The sequence below is a fragment of the Nicotiana sylvestris genome, chromosome 4 (assembly GCF_000393655.2).
Source record: "Nicotiana sylvestris chromosome 4, ASM39365v2, whole genome shotgun sequence".
Taxonomy (NCBI): Eukaryota; Viridiplantae; Streptophyta; class Magnoliopsida; order Solanales; family Solanaceae; genus Nicotiana; species Nicotiana sylvestris.
The window spans coordinates 124,650,939-124,666,923 of NC_091060.1; the positions used below are offsets into that span (position 1 = coordinate 124,650,939).

Consider the following 15,985-nt stretch of genomic DNA (forward strand, 5'->3'; position numbering starts at 1 on the left):
CCAGAGTGGTCTATGAGCGTGATAGATCATACCCCTTCCCGAACTTCCTCACCATATACATGGAAGATCATGAGGTGGAGAAACGAAATTTTGATGTCAAGGTAAAACCCAAGATGCCATTTTCATGGTATAGCCATAAGGGTCCAGACAACCCCAAAGCCAAGGGATCCAAGAGCAAAGCTACTACTTCTATTGGCTTGTCTGAAGAGCCAATAGTGGTAGTCACTACTTCACAGCCACCCACTACCATACCAGATCCTGCCTCCAGACCATCTACTTCCATGCCTTCAGAAATTCCATCCTCCTTAGCATACCCATTGACTGGCCACAAATTGAGCCAAACACTCTCCAGTATCAATAACTGGATGCAGGCAACAACTTCTAAGTTGTCTGTGCTATCTAGTTCGGTGGAAGCCCAATTAGTTCCTCCATAGCCACGTGTGTTAGCTCTGGTAAAGGAGTCTCTCAAGGAGCTTCTGGACAACCAGAAGAAGCTCTTGGAGAACCAAAAGCTTATAATGGATGCTCTAGTGGTTCAAGAAAAATCACTTTAGGAGCTGAGCAAGCAAACAAGGAAGTTGAAAAAGAATCGGGCCTCAAAGGAGTCTGTGAAGGAATTGGGGAGGGGGGCGGGCGGAGAAGATGAAGGCAACAGACCCTTACCATTGGAGCCACAGGACCCCATCTAGCCACAGGACCCCATGCTGCCACAGGACCCTATGTAGATAGAGGACCCATAGGGAGTTTACTTTACTCTCTACCCTTCTTTTTGAGCTTATTTTTGGTTAGTTAGCATTGAGGACAATACTAGATTTCATTTGAGAGGGTGGCCCTACTTTGATGAATTTGTAGTTGGTTTGTAATTATGATACTATTTTCTTTCTTTATGCTTATTTTTCACTTTTGGTATGTATATGACTTTACCATTTAATTCACGTTTCATTATTTTTTATCTTGGTCTGTATATAAAGTTACTCTCTCATGTATGTATTAATTCCCTCTTATGTATATTCATCTAAACCCCTTATTGTAGATATTTAGTTTACTTTCCACATTTTACTTCATAGATTCTTTTGCAGTTTCCCTTAATAGTATAGCTTCTTACTTTATTTAATAGCTTCTTTTTCGGTTCGTAGCTTCTTATTTTACATGTTTCAATGATCAATAAGCCTTTGGTTTTCTTAATGTCATGGTTCTTTCCAAAGGTGGAGTTTATTTTAACCGGATGGCTCTTCCCGATGATGGATGGCATGACAACCTTCTTAAGGGTTTGAGTCTGTTTTTCTTTTCGTTTTTGTGTAAATAGTAGCTAGTGGGCAATGGTGCATTAGACAAAGTTTCACTTGGGCCTAACATATTTACCTTTGACCTTATGGTTAAAATCAAATTGTTGTGTATAGGATGGTGATAGTTGTGACCTTGAGACTCTTGTGTTGACTAAACAATCATCAAGTGGTTTCTTGGAACCATTTGTGTTTCTCAAATCTTAGCTAAGGTTGTTGTGGGCCCCCGACAATGTTTCTTTAGCAATCCTATAGCTTGTGTGATGAGGTATTTATTTGCAAGTCCAAGTCCCGTGCCAATAAGTCTAGAACTTGCCCTTAATGTTTGTCTAGGTGAAATCCTAAGTGAAGATCGACTTGAGAAGTGATTATAGTCTCTCCTTGATCCTAATTGAGACTTGAAAACATCCATAGCCTACCAATGATGATATCCCTAGTCAACCCTGTTGAGCCATGGCCCTTATTCTTTCACTAACCATGATACAAGTCTTTATCCGTTCTAAAATGATCCTCTCTTCGCACCCGATCTTTCTTTAGCACAAGGCAAAAGCATAAGTTTGGCGGAGAGACATGGAATGCAAAAGTGATAAAAGGTACAAAATGAAGAAAAGGAAAGGCAAAAAGAAAAAAAAGGCGAAAATTCAAAAAGAAAGTGATCAATGTAGAAGAAATGAAGGGATTTAATAAAAGCAAAAGATGAAAGGCATGGAAATATATGAAAGGAGAAAAAGGATTGAAATGAACAAGAAAAAATGACAGTGTGTCTCTCTAGCCCCTAAGGAAGAAGTAAATGACTCAAAGAGTCAAGAAACTCTGTGTCAAAATGAAGCAAATGAAGTGCTTAAGGGAAAATGATATCTTCTTAGACCAACATATCCTATCCTGAACAAAAGCCTTCATTACATCTCCACAAAATCCCTATATGATCTTGAGTTGGGTGAGCTTACATTAGTGGTGACTCACATAAGGGGCAACCATATGGTACTTAGAGCCGGACTTGTGACCTTCTTTTGAGAGAGATGAGTGTGTTTTCCACAATCCTCGTTTTGAGTGGTACAATCTAAAAGTGAGGTTTGCTTGTGAAGAGTTGAGGAATATGAGTTTTGGTTCCACAACGACCAATGTAACAGAAAGAGTTTCCTTGATGATTTGAGTCAACTCTTGATGCTTTTGTGTCACACTATAGCAATGGTGCTAAAAGGTTGTGTATTGTTTATAATGCATTTGAGTTGAGGGTAATTGTTAGTCCCAATTGATTCTTGATGAGGTTACTTTAGGACAGCTCAATGTTCCTTTCTTTTATCTTGAGGATGTGGGAATTACTTTGTTTGCTCGAGGACAAGCAAAAGCTTAAGTTTGGAGTGTTGATACCTAATTTTTCCTTATAATATTTTTGAAATGCATATATACCTTTAAAACTATGCATTAGCATCAATTGGTAGTTTTTCCATAATTTATACATTTTTAAATTAATTTATCTCAATATTTTGTTCATATAAATAAATACAAAATTGCATTACGGATGATTTTAAAACATCTCTTGATTTAATATTACCATTTATGGTCCTATTAGGTTCCACTTATCTCACAAATGGCTAGATTTACATCTTTTGGTTACATTTATAATAATTTTGAAATTATAGTCCATGCATACATCACTGCATCATTTTACCAGAAATTAACCCTTTATAATTTTAAAATATTGATTAATTATTTTAATGCATCTCTGTGCATGAAAATTATTTTTTCTCATTGTTAATTATTTTATAAAATAATTTTTATTCAAATACTTGGGTATTTAACAAATAGCCCTCTTATTTCGGATTTAGCCTAATTGAACAGCCCAATTTCAATCCCTCACCCAATACACCCCAGGCCCAATTAATCTAAACCCGACCCAAACCTCCCCAAATCATGGCCGTTGATCTCTAAGATCAATGGCTCATATTTGTTCTTACCATAATTAGCATAACGATCCCTCTCCTAACCTAATTTATTTCCACCATACCCCGTTGTCACTCGTTCCCTTCTCTCTCAAACGCTCTCTACCTAAACCTTAATCTTCAGGCGCTATCACCGGCTTAGCCCTCGGTTCTACGATGTTTCTCTGTCGTCTCAGGCCTATATAGGCCTATATCTCTAAGGGACCTAGGCGATCTAGTTTGCACCTTTGATCTCTTTGCCTATTTCAAGCCATTTGCTCGACCATAAGTAAGAAGCCTCTCCTATTTTGATACGAATCCATGATTTCCTATGTCTATGACCTCATCTCTGTTATACTTCTAAAAAACCTAATTTTTACCTTTGATCTTCTCAGATCTGAGACCGATTGAACGTATTTCACCTGTTTCCTCAAAAGTCTTATGATTTTTCAATTGATTCTCCATTTTTTCCTAAACTTAGAGTTTGCTGAACTCACCGCTTTTTTGATTTATGAGTGTTTAATCGTTGTTCTTAAGTGTTACTGATTGATTAATGTTAAGATTGTTTGGACCCTGGTTGATTTACGCTAAAGCCCTAAGTTTCTTATAGATTGCTTTGACTCTAAGCCTGTCCGCATTACTTGTTATATTGATTTGTTTAATGTCTTGTAATTTTTCATCCTAATTCATCTCTATAGGGTTTCTGGTTCAACTTCTCGACTGATTTCTATGACTTTATGAATTTATATTTTAGCATATTTTGTCTATTTGTGGAAACCTATATTTTCTCTGTTGAATTTTTGATTCATTGATTTTCTCTATTAAAACCTATGTGTTGATTCTCGATTATTTCATTTATTTGCGACATTATTTAGTTTTCTTACCTTATTTGATTAACTGTGATATTTACTGATTCTTCACTAATTGTTTCCTTAATTGAACTTCTGTCTAAGTACCCCTAATTGCTCACTTGATTTTCTTTCCTCAAAAGCATCATGCCCTTTACCGTTGGGTAATTACCATTAATTAAGGGAAAACTACGTCTGAATTGATTCAGCGATTTCCTTAATTGCTGAGTGATTGATCTGCTTTAACTTTGCCATGACCCAAAACCCGAATCCAATCATGATGGCGCCTATCGTGAAACAAGTCCAGCCGACACAAACCCCCAATCCATTTAACCAGTTATAATAATTCAATTTACGTCATTAATAAGTAATAAATCACAAATTAAGTGAAATAGAACAAGTGCAGAAATAGATACATCCCGACATCGGGGTGTCACCAGTCATGAGCATCTAAACAATCGTCTAAAAATAGGAAGAGTCTACATAGTCTATTATAAATCAAGTACAAATGAAAATAAAGATAGGAAGGAGAAGCATTGGGTTGCGGACGCCGAGCAGCTACCTAGTGAACTCCGGACAGGCTGCTGGAAGCAATCAACCCTCGGTAGCGGGACCCGAGGCTCCTAAATCTGCACACATGGTGCAGAGAGTAATGTGAGTACACCAACTCAGTGAGTAATAAAAGTAAAGGCAACTGAATCAGCCTCTTTAAAACATCTTTTAGCAGTTAAACGAGTGAAAGAAAAGCAATGAGAAAAGTTAGACACATAAATTAGCCCCAAGGGCAAAAGACCAACAGAATTACCCCACTCAAGCAATAACACGAAACAACACCAGCCCCTCAGGCTATAACACATCATGAACTGGGTACCCGCGCTCACTGAGGTGTACAGACTCCGGGAGGGAGCCCTTACGGCCCAAGCACAATATCAAGCCATCTCGTGGTATAATCAAGCAGGCTCTTGGCCTCATATCAAGCCACCTTGTGGTGTACAACTCAGGCCCTCGGCCTTATAATCATGAATTAGCTCAATACATTTGTGGCGCACAACCCGATCCCCTAATAACCTCACAATACAGACCCTCGGCCCTACTCAATCAGAAATCTCTAAAAGCCAAGTGACCCCTCAAATTCGTAATTTTAGGTCTCCAATTACAAGCCCTGGTTCTTCAATATTTAGGCTTAAATTCTACAAATTCCATGATTAATTAGGTAGAAAACACATTAGGATTGAGTATTAAGTCCATAAATCTTACCTCCAAGTGTTCCCCCTTGATTCCCTCTTCAATCCTCTTCAAAAAGCTCTAAAATCGCTCAAAAATGGAGGAACTTAGACCCAAAATCGTGGAATTGGTCTTTTAAAATATTCTACCCAGCACTTGAAAATACTTCATTGCGAACGCGGTCAACGCCTCGTGTTCACGAAGCACAAATTTGAGTTGAACACTTTTCCTTCATCGCGGACGAGATGCCCTTCACGCGAACGTGAAGACTTAGCCTCACAAACCATCGCAAACATGCCTACCCTCTCACGAACACGAAGCTCACTGACCCCACCCCTTTGCGAACGTGGGAGTCCCATCGCGAACGCGAAGGCCAAACCTCCTGCCTTTCATCCTAAACATTCACGAACTCGAGGGCCCACTCGTGAACGCGAAGGCCAAAAGTCTGCAACACTCACAATAGATTTTCTACAATCTTTTTCAATTTGAAATGATCCGCTCAACCACCCAAAACTCACCGGTACCTCAACCAAACATGCCAACATATCCCATAACATCATTCAAACTTGTTCTAGCCTTCAGAATGCTCAAAACAACATCAAAACTCCAAATTTGCATCGGATTCAAGCCTAAGAATTTCAAAAACATCCAAATTCTGCTTTCGATCAAAAAGTCTATCAAACCACGTCCGAATGACCTGAAATTTTGCACACACATCCCAAATGACACAACGAACCTACTACAACTCCCAAAATTCCATTATGACCCCAAAATCAAAATCTTACCTATCAACCGGAAAACACCAAAATTCCAATTTCGCCAATTCAAGCCTAAATCTACTCCGGACCTCCAAAACACATTTTGATCGCAGATTGGACCGCATTTCTTGCACTGGACTTTGCCCAGAAATCTGTTGTGGTTTGCGATTCCTTTGTCCTTTTTGTGGCTCGCATGTTGGAATTGCGATCGCTTATCCACATTTGCGATGCCTTTTTGCTCTTTTATTGTCTTTTTGTGGCAATTTGATTTAATTTACATGCTCTTAGGTCCTTAAACCTCATACACTGCAAAAACATTAAAATTACATAAGTATAAAAGATATTGCATCTAAAACAAGCTAGAATATAAGCAATTTGTATCAAATGCGCCGAAATTCTCCAGCACATCAACACTCCCAACTTAAACTCTTGCTTGTCTCCAAGCAACTAAGACAACACTATCCTATTCTAGACCCCATCTAAAAGATATGAAACAACAGTGACCGTGGACGGTGTTTGTTATTAGTACTACAAGCATGCATTTTCAATTACTTTACCCTCCCTGAACCATCAATATTTACACGGAAACTAATTAACTTGTGAAACTTTGAGCCTCAAACAATGTGAAAAAATGTTACCCTCAGCTGAGTGCACTTGCATTTGACTCAAAAACTCAACTTTTGTCCAACCTCACAATTCATGTACCCTCACTAGAAAGAAAGTCTCAAAATCACAATATTTATAATGACAACAAAAAGGGACGAACTCACAAATACACTCACCCTCAAAAAGAGTTTCAAGTGTTACAACATACCATATCATAGGCTTTCCCTTATTTTAATTCATCGCTTTATTCTAAGAACGCTCAGTTGGAGATCCCATAAGGACTTTTTATGCTTCTAATGTAAGTTTAGGGAAGGGTCGGATAAGCATTTGGGTACAAGTGACTACGCCCTCCTTGAACACTAATCACATTTTTCTTTCTTGTTGCTCTTTGCTTCTTTTCAAACCACGTAGCCTTCATTAGCTTCAACTTTTCCACCATTTTGCCACCTCAACTACCTCGTTTATTATCTTCAAGGGTCCTTACGTATAAATACTCACAGCTCTTATACTTTTTTTTTTTCTTTTTCTCTTTTTTTTTTATATTTTGCTTTTGGAGCTTGGGTAATTTCACATTTTGAGGTACACTTTCCTACACTCATTGCACAACCTTGCCAATTTTCTGCTTGACACCACACCCCCAACTTATGATTTTAGCCTGATTCTCAATGCTGAAGGAGGGACGGGTTCAAGAGAGGGAATTATTTCACAAAACAAGAAAGGTTTGTAATGAGGTAGCCAAAGAAAAGGTTAAAGGCTCAAATGGGGTGACTAGTGATATTATCTGTACAATGGGTGGCTTGAAAGGCTAACTTGTTTTCCAAAAATCACAAACACTGCCTAAGGTCATTTTTTCAACCAAATGTAATTATTATAAGCATCAAAAATCCAACCGGGCAAGGTCTAGATGGCAAAAGTAAACACAAGAATTATTTACACAAAGAACTCACACACATGGCACATGAACTAATTGGCTTACATAGTTTGAAGCCCCTGAGTCAACACATGGCAACTCAAAGCTTTCATCATATATACATGTATAACTCTAGGTAGACATAGAGTCACAGAGCGAGCCTTAAGTTCACACAGTTGATATCTCTCTTTTTTTTATATTAATGGAAAGGTATATGCTATATACAGACACGCATGCTTGAAACTAAACAAGTACACCAAACCGGTCAACATGCTTCATTCTACTGTCCTGGTTCTACTATTACACCCTTGGAAAAGAACCTGGCGAAGAAAAACCAAGGGGAAGTCATTGCTAATTACTAAAGATGGACAACGATCTACTTGTCTTTGTTTTTATTTATATACACAAGGATAACATAACTTATGTACGACAAAAGGATAACATAACTTATGTACGGAAATCACAAAACACCAATATATACAGAGTTACAAAAACATAACATAAGTTTAATTATAGCACAAAAACATAAACATGTACAATGGTTGCCAATTTCACAAAAATATATATGAGGCTACCACCCCCAACTAAAAAGCATGCATTGTCCCCAATGCATAAGAACCTAAAATAGAGTTTAGGGGCTCTCTGAGGCGCACTAAGCGCTATAGGAGTGGGAAGCCGGCTGAGTGATGGTGGGGTCACCCTCTGATGCTGAAGTTGAGACCGACGAGATCTCGGCCTGAGGAGTTACCTCCACTAATGGAGGAGGGATATCTGGCTTACCCAATATCGGAGCTGGGGCTTGTGATCTTCTAGCCTCGCCCGCTGATGGTTGAGTGGCCGATGGATCTGCAGGGGCACCATATCTTCTAGCGAATGTTGTATTGCTATCTGAATTGCTGCTTGTTCCTCGTCCTCAACTATAGATGCAGCAATCTGCTTGCCCTTATCTTGAGGGTCATCATCCTCCATGGACCATGAATCCTCCCCATCTTCTCCCTCATCTGCCCCTCACCCCCATACTCTGTAGAATGTCCAGAATCCTCCTCGGAATGAATCTCAATATGTGCAAGAGGAGATGGAGGCTGGGAAGCCTCGACAGTTTGGGATGTAATATTTGTCATCAGAGTGGAGAAGTCAAGGCCCAAGCCTGGTTTTGCTGCATCTACTCCCTCCTCACCTTCCTTGGGAAAGAAGGATGAAAGATCGAACTCCAAAGTCTGCATCTTGTGGAGCTCAGTCTTTATAGTGGAAACTTCCTCCCGGAGCCTAGGCAAGTCACTAACCTCGCCTCGCTCTATCTTGTCTACCCTCAACTCAAGTTGTTGCAGGTGATCCCCATAAGTTGTTTGTTGTTGTTGGAGTGTTGTCACTGAGGACTGTATAGGCGTCAAAGCCTTTCTGATGAGAGTGGGCAAGTTCTTCAGAAGCTGGTCTACTTTAGCATTGGTATGCTGAGCTATGAGACCAAGCCTTGAAATGGCTGGCAGCGTAGTAGAAGGCTGAGCAATGGTGGACTGACAGGCAGGCTGTGAGGTAGAAGTGGATGCAACTGGAACCTGAGGGGACATAGGAGCTTGGGAATCTGAAGGCTCTACATCAACTGAGCCCTGAGTCTGAACCTCTAGGGGAGCAACAACATCATTTATGCGTGTGATATCAATATCCTTTAGCGCCTTCCCTGTCTTGTCAGTGTATGGCATGGTAGGGAATTTCACAACCTTACAGAGGGTTGTGATCAAATAGGGGAATGGAAGTGAAGAGGCTACGTGGTTTGCCCGAATCCCTAACTCCCGGAAGATAAGAGCACCCACATCAATCTTGATTCCCGCCATAATCCAGGCAACGAGAAGAGCTTTCTCAATGCCTATATCAGTCTCATTTCTTGACGGTATTAGGCGAGAAGTGACAAAGATAAGCCAAAATCGACCCTCTCTTGTGAGATCCTCCATATATATTTTGTGTACAGGGTTGATCCATGCATGGGTCCCCTTTGCTATCACAGATGCTATCCAACTCCGCTCATTCTCCCTATTTACCCATTTGGTATGGTACTCAGCTGTTCCTGAGCTCCAATCAGGGATATAAAATTCATTGATAGTCTCATCACTACAGAACACACTCATCCCCCGAACTAGCATAGTATAATAGAAAACGTTGTTGCGCTTGTGATGAGCAGTCTTGGAGGCTCCATAGGAGGCATAAAACTCAAGGACGATGGTTTCATTATATTCATCAGGAAACTTCGTGAAGCTCTCCCATCTCCTTGCCTTAATGTTATCCTAGATGTGGGGGTACTGCTCTTGTAGCCCATTCGTACTCAGCTTTTTTGGCTAGGATTTTTCATTTGTTCAACCCTTCTCTATAAAGCTCCCTGGACCCTTCGACCCCAAACCTAAGCTGGAAGTCATCTCCTCGTTTCCTTCGTGCCTCAGCCTGTAGGTTAACATAGAGCAAGGTCTCTTCCTCATCAGACTGGGAGGGACGTGCAACAGTAGGGTCTAGACGCAGACGTTTTGCTTGTTGACTTTGACGACTGGAGGATGCCCTTTTTGGGAGGAGGCTTCATGTTTCTTTGGAGCCATATCTGCACAAAAGTGGAATGTGAGCAACATGGTAGGCAACAGTGGAAAGAAAACAGAAAATCTCAAGAAAAAGTTAAGAATGCGACAGGTTATGCGATCACATAACCATTATGTGGTTCGCATAACCATCGCATACCTGATTGCCTAGAAAACAAAATCACAAAATGCGATCGCAAATTCACCGCAAAGTGGGAAATGCGATCGCAGAATGGTCACAGAAAGCATGTTATTAAACTGTGTGTTCTGTGTCAGTATGCGGTGACTTTGCGGTCTGCATATCAATTATATGATTGCAAAGTCACCACATGTGGTCATCTTCCTCAGCCAGCTAGGGTTCACTTATGCGGCAGAAATGCGGATCACATTTCGATTATGCGAGCTGCAAACTTCATCGTTCCCAACAATTTCAACTCAACCCTCAACAATGGCGGTACTAATTTTACTACCCAGCACCCCAAAACACATTACATAACTAACATCACATTATGAACAGATATCTAACTACAAAACATCAATAAGAAGAAGGAAAGAAAAAGAAACATTAAGCAACAACAGGAAAAACAAAAACAAGAACAAATGTACAAACTAAAGCTGGAAATAATGGAATTGGGACAAGGAAAATGTACCAGTGATGGGTTTATGAGCACACTTGGAAGATTAAATCACGCACTAGCGATTTTGCCTTCTTCGTTCCTTTTCTCTTTTTTCGTTTTGTTTTGTTTCTGATCAAATAATTAAAAAAAAATCTTTTTGTTCGTTTTGAATGAAGAGATACGAAGGGTATACCTGACCAATTTGCGGTGTATAAGTCACCGCATAACACACTACGCGACCGCATAAGTGTTATGCGGTGGAATCAATAGAGTTGCTGGAGGGTCAAAAGTGTGGTGCACTATGTGATCGGATAGTGAAAATGCGGTTCGTAAAGTGCACCAACTTGTCGCATCTTTACCACCAAATTTATCCAAACACAGTGTGTTGGTTTGCGACCAAAATGTGGTCCGCATAATGAAAATGCGACCGCATATTTGTAGCAAACTACCCAAGGTGATTTTTCTTCCCTTTTTCATTCAATCTTACCCCTTGTTATGATCTTTTGCATACCCTGCACTCTAACACACACTTTAATTTACTCAATTAAATCTATCCAATAAAAATTAAAAACTTAAAGGCCAAAAAGGGTGTTACCACACATGGGTTGCCTCCCATGAAGCGCTTGATTTAATGTCGTGGCACGACGAAGTTGGCGTTCCTTTGGATTCACTCATTGGTCGGGCATGGTCCATCTTTGAGAGCCAGCTGCTCCACCAAATATTTTTCTCCATCTGTACCCAAGTAGTGTTTGACTCGCTGGCCATTCACTTTGAAGGTTCGGAGCCCATCCTCCGATTCTAGTTCCACGGCTCCAAAAGGAGAGACATTTACCACCTTGAACGGACCGGACCATTTTGATTTGAGCTTGCCCGGAAACAATTTGAGCCTTGAGTAAAGAGCAATACCAAGTCACCTGACTTGAACTCCCTCTTCAAGATATTTTAGTCGTGGACGAAGTTCATCCTTTCTTTATATAAAGCTGCACTTTTATATGCATGGAAACGGAATTCCTTCATTTCATTGAGTTGTGTTAACCTCAAATTTGCAGCTTAAGCCCAATCCAAGTTCAACATCTTCAGAGCCCACATGGCTTTGTGTTCCAGTTCTACGGGTAGATGACAAGCTTTGCCGAAGACTAACCGATAAGGATAAGTGCCAATAGGAGTCTTGTATGCCATGCGGTATGCCCACAAAGTGTCATATAGCTTCCTTGACCAATCGGTCCTATTTGCATTGACGGTCTTTGCTAGAATGCTCTTTATCTCCCGGTTGGAAACTTCAACTTGACCACTTGATTGAGGATGATAAGGTGTGGCCACCTTATGCTTGACGCCATACTTCTCTAGCAGTCTTGTGAAAGCCTTGTTATAGAAATAAGACCCACCATCACTAAGAATGGCCCTAGGAGTGCCAAATTAAGTGAATATTTCTTCTTTAAGAATGCGATTACACTCCTTGCCTCGTTGTTTGGTAAGGCAATTTCTTCAACCCATTTGGACACATAGTCCACAGCCACCAAGATATACTTCATCCCACAAGAGCTTACAAAGGGACCCATAAAAGCAATTCCCCACACGTCGAAGATTTCTATTTCCATCACAAAGTGCATTGGCATTTAATGCCTCTTGGAGATTGATCCTTGCCTTTTACATTGGTCACAAGCCTTGACCATTTGATTGGCATCATGATAAATTGACGGCCAATAGTAACAACATTCACGCACCTTAGCCACAGTTCGATTTCCCCCAAGATGACCCCCAACCGGTGAGTCGTGGCATGCCTTTAGAATTGGCATAATCTCTTATTCTGGAACATACCTTCTGATGATGTTGTAAGCACAAACATGGAACAAGAATGGTTATTCCCAATAGTATTGCCGACAATCTCTCAAAAACTTCTTCTTTTGATAGGATTCCAATCCATCGGAATAAGGTCACTAACCAAGTAGTTGGCAATATCGGCATACCAAGGAGAAAACGTGCTAGAGAGTGCCAATGTGTGTTTATCCGGGAATGCATCATTGATCTCAAGATCTCCCTATGGACTCCCTACCTCTTCAAGCCTTGATAAATGATCTGCTACTTGATTTTGAGTTCCCTTGCGATCCTTGACCTCGAAGTCAAATTCTTACAAAAACAAGACCCATCGAATCAACCAAGGCTTTGCATCCTTCTTTGCCATGAGAAAGCAAAGAGCAGTATGATCTGTGTATACTACCACCTTGGATCCCGACAAATAAGCCCAGAACTTCTCAAAGGCATAGACAATGGCAAGAAGTTCTTGCTCAGTCACTGTTTAATTCATTTGCGCTACATTGAGTGTCTTGCTTGCATAATAGACCGGGTGGAGAACCTTGTTGTGACTTTGGCCAAGCATTGCTCCAATAGCTACACCACTAGAGTCACATATGAGCTCGAAAGGAAGAGACAAATCGGGTGTGACAATAATAGGTGTCATGGTGAGCCTTTGCTTCAATTCCTCAAAGGCTTTGAGGCATTTCTCGTCAAACACAAATTTGGCATCTTTCTCAAGGAGTTTGCACATAGGATTTGCAATCTAGGAAAAATCCTTGATGAAACGCCTATAGAACCCGTCATGCCCCAAGAAATTTCGAACACCTTTAACAGAAGTAGGTGGAGGAAGCTTGGAAATAATCTCGATCTTAGCCCGGTCAACCTCTATGCCATGTTTTGAAATTTTATGCCCCAATAACCTTCATCCACCATGAAATGGCATTTCTCCCAATTGAGTACAAGGTTATTCTCTTCACATCTCTTAAGCACTTGTCTAAGATTGTTAAGACAATGCTCAAAAGAGGCATCTACTACTGAGAAGTCAGCCATGAAAATCTCTAGAAAATCCTCCACCATGTCGGGGAAAATGGACATCATACATCTTTGAAAAGTAGCCGGAGTCCCATAAGGGAAAGTGAATGTTGTCATCTCTTGATCCTCCAATGCGATGTTGATTTGGTTGTACCCGGAATATCCATCAAGAAAGCAATAGAATGACCTTCTCGCTAGCCGATCAAGCATTTGATCAATAAAAGGCATAGGGAAATGGTCTTTGCATGTGGCACTGTTGAGCTTCCGTTAATCAATGCACACCCTCCATCCGGTCACTGTTCTTGTTGGGATGAGCTCATTTTTATCATTTTCAACCACGGTTATGCCTCCCTTTTTTGGCACACATTGCATCAGGCTCACCTAAGAACTATCGGCAATGGGGTAGACTACCTTGGCATCCAACCACTTGATGATTTCTTTCTTTACCACCTCTTGCATGGACGGGTTCAACCGTCGTTGATGTTCCATACATGGTTTCGTCTCACTCTCCAATTGGATCTTGTGTTCGCAAATTCCGGGGAGAATCCCTCGGATGTCCGCAATTGTCCATCCAATAGCTTTCCTATGCTCCTTCAAGACTTCCAACAATTGTTCTAACTGCACATCATTCAACAACGAAGAAATGATTACCGGTAAAGTATCATTTAAGCCAAGAAATTTATACCTCAAGTATGGTGGAAGTGGTTTGAGCTCTTGCTGCAGTGGCTCAATAATAGAAGGTTTTGTGGGAGGAGTGACTCTATTCTCCAAGTCAAGAGAGAGATTTGCCGAAGCATAAGTGTAGGACCCAAGCCCCTCCAATGCATTTACCGATTCCATATATCCTTCCATATCTTCACCATCAAAGTTCACCAAAATAGCCGCCAATGCCTCACCTAGGCATTGTTCTTCCATCTTCATTTCAACCGCATCTTCCACTTCATCAATAACATCAATCACCAAGATACTCTCATATTCATGTGGTAGTTTCATACCCTTGCTTTCTTGGAATTTGACCTCTTCATCACTCGCACGAAATTTGATCTCATTCTGTTCCGAATCCATTAATGATCTTCCTGTGGCTAGGAATGGTCTCCCCAAAATGATAGGGATCTCTTTGTCAACCTTACAATCAAGGATTACAAAATCGGCGGGTAAACGAAACTTTGCCACTTTAACAAGCACATCATCAACAATTCCCACCAGTCTCTTTATGGAAAGATCAGCCTTTTGCAATCTCGTGCTTGTGGGCCTTAGCATACCCAACCCTGCTTGCTTGTAAATGGAAAGAGGCATCAAGTTTATGCTAGCCCCATTATCACAAAAGGCTTTTGCAAAGTCATATGCCCCAATAGTACAAGGAATGGTAAAAGCTCCCGGGTCTTTTTTATTTTGAACGGTAGATGTTGCAATGATGGAACTAACCCGGTGAGTCACATTCACCACTTCATTTTTGGTGGTTCTCTTCTTGGTAATCAAATCTTTCAAATATTTAGAAAAACCCGGCATCTCTTGAAATGATTCCACAAATGTAATATTCACCAAAAATTGCTCGAGAATGTCATAGAACTTTTCGAGTTTGCTATCATCAACTTTCCTAGCAAGTCTTTGAGGGAATGGGGGAGGAGGTCTAGGAATAGGTGGTAGAATTTTTGGTGTCTCTTTTACCTTTTCCTTTAACTCGCCTCGGTTTTCTTGTTGCACTTTCAACTCTTCCGGAACCTTTTCAACTTCAACAACCCTTTGCTTTTCAACCTCAACTTCATGTTCGGACTCTTGAACTTCAACCACTAGTTCACTCCCTCCTTGTAGTACCTTCCCACTCCGAGTAGTAATCGCCATAACATGAGAAGTTGTACCACTCCCACTACCCTTGGGGTCCGCGATTGTGTCACTTGGAAGTGTTCCTTTTTGCTTCGAATTTTGTTCCCTAGAGAGTTCTCTGATTTGCATCTCCAATTTCTGAATGGATGCGGTATGAGAACCAACAAGCTCAATCATATTCCTCATAGATGTGTCTGACCTCTCTTGATTTTGCAATACCCGTTCAAGCATGCTTTCCAACTTAGACTCACTTGAGGAATCTTGATTTGAGTATTGACCATTTGGAGGAACATAAGGGTTTGAACTCTGATTTGGGAAGTTGTTGTTGTAGTTGTTCCAATTACCTTGATTTGAGCCACCTTGGTCATTTCTCCACTATTGGTTGGATTGCCCTCGCGGGTGAGGCCTACATTGATTTTGTTGTCCTTGACCTTGGTATTGTTGCCTTTGATATCCACCTTGAGAGTTTTTGACATAGTTTGCCTCCTCAAAGTCCTCATTTGATAAGGGTTGCACATCTTCCACCACATTTACTTTCTTCGTTTGGCTTTCTGTGAACATCTTTGTCAACATATTGACATTTGTGGCAAGCCCTGCAATCACTTGATC

General features: G+C 40.7%; 1 protein-coding gene across 1 annotated transcript; it reads right to left on the reverse strand.

Annotated features, from left to right (window-relative positions):
- Positions 1 to 13,933: 13,933 nt before the first annotated feature.
- Positions 13,934 to 15,607, reverse strand: LOC138890111 (uncharacterized). The gene has a single exon (XM_070173470.1). The coding sequence runs from the start codon at positions 15,605 to 15,607 to the stop codon at positions 13,934 to 13,936; it is 1,674 nt and encodes a 557-aa protein (XP_070029571.1).
- Between the last annotated feature and the right edge of the window lie 378 nt (positions 15,608 to 15,985).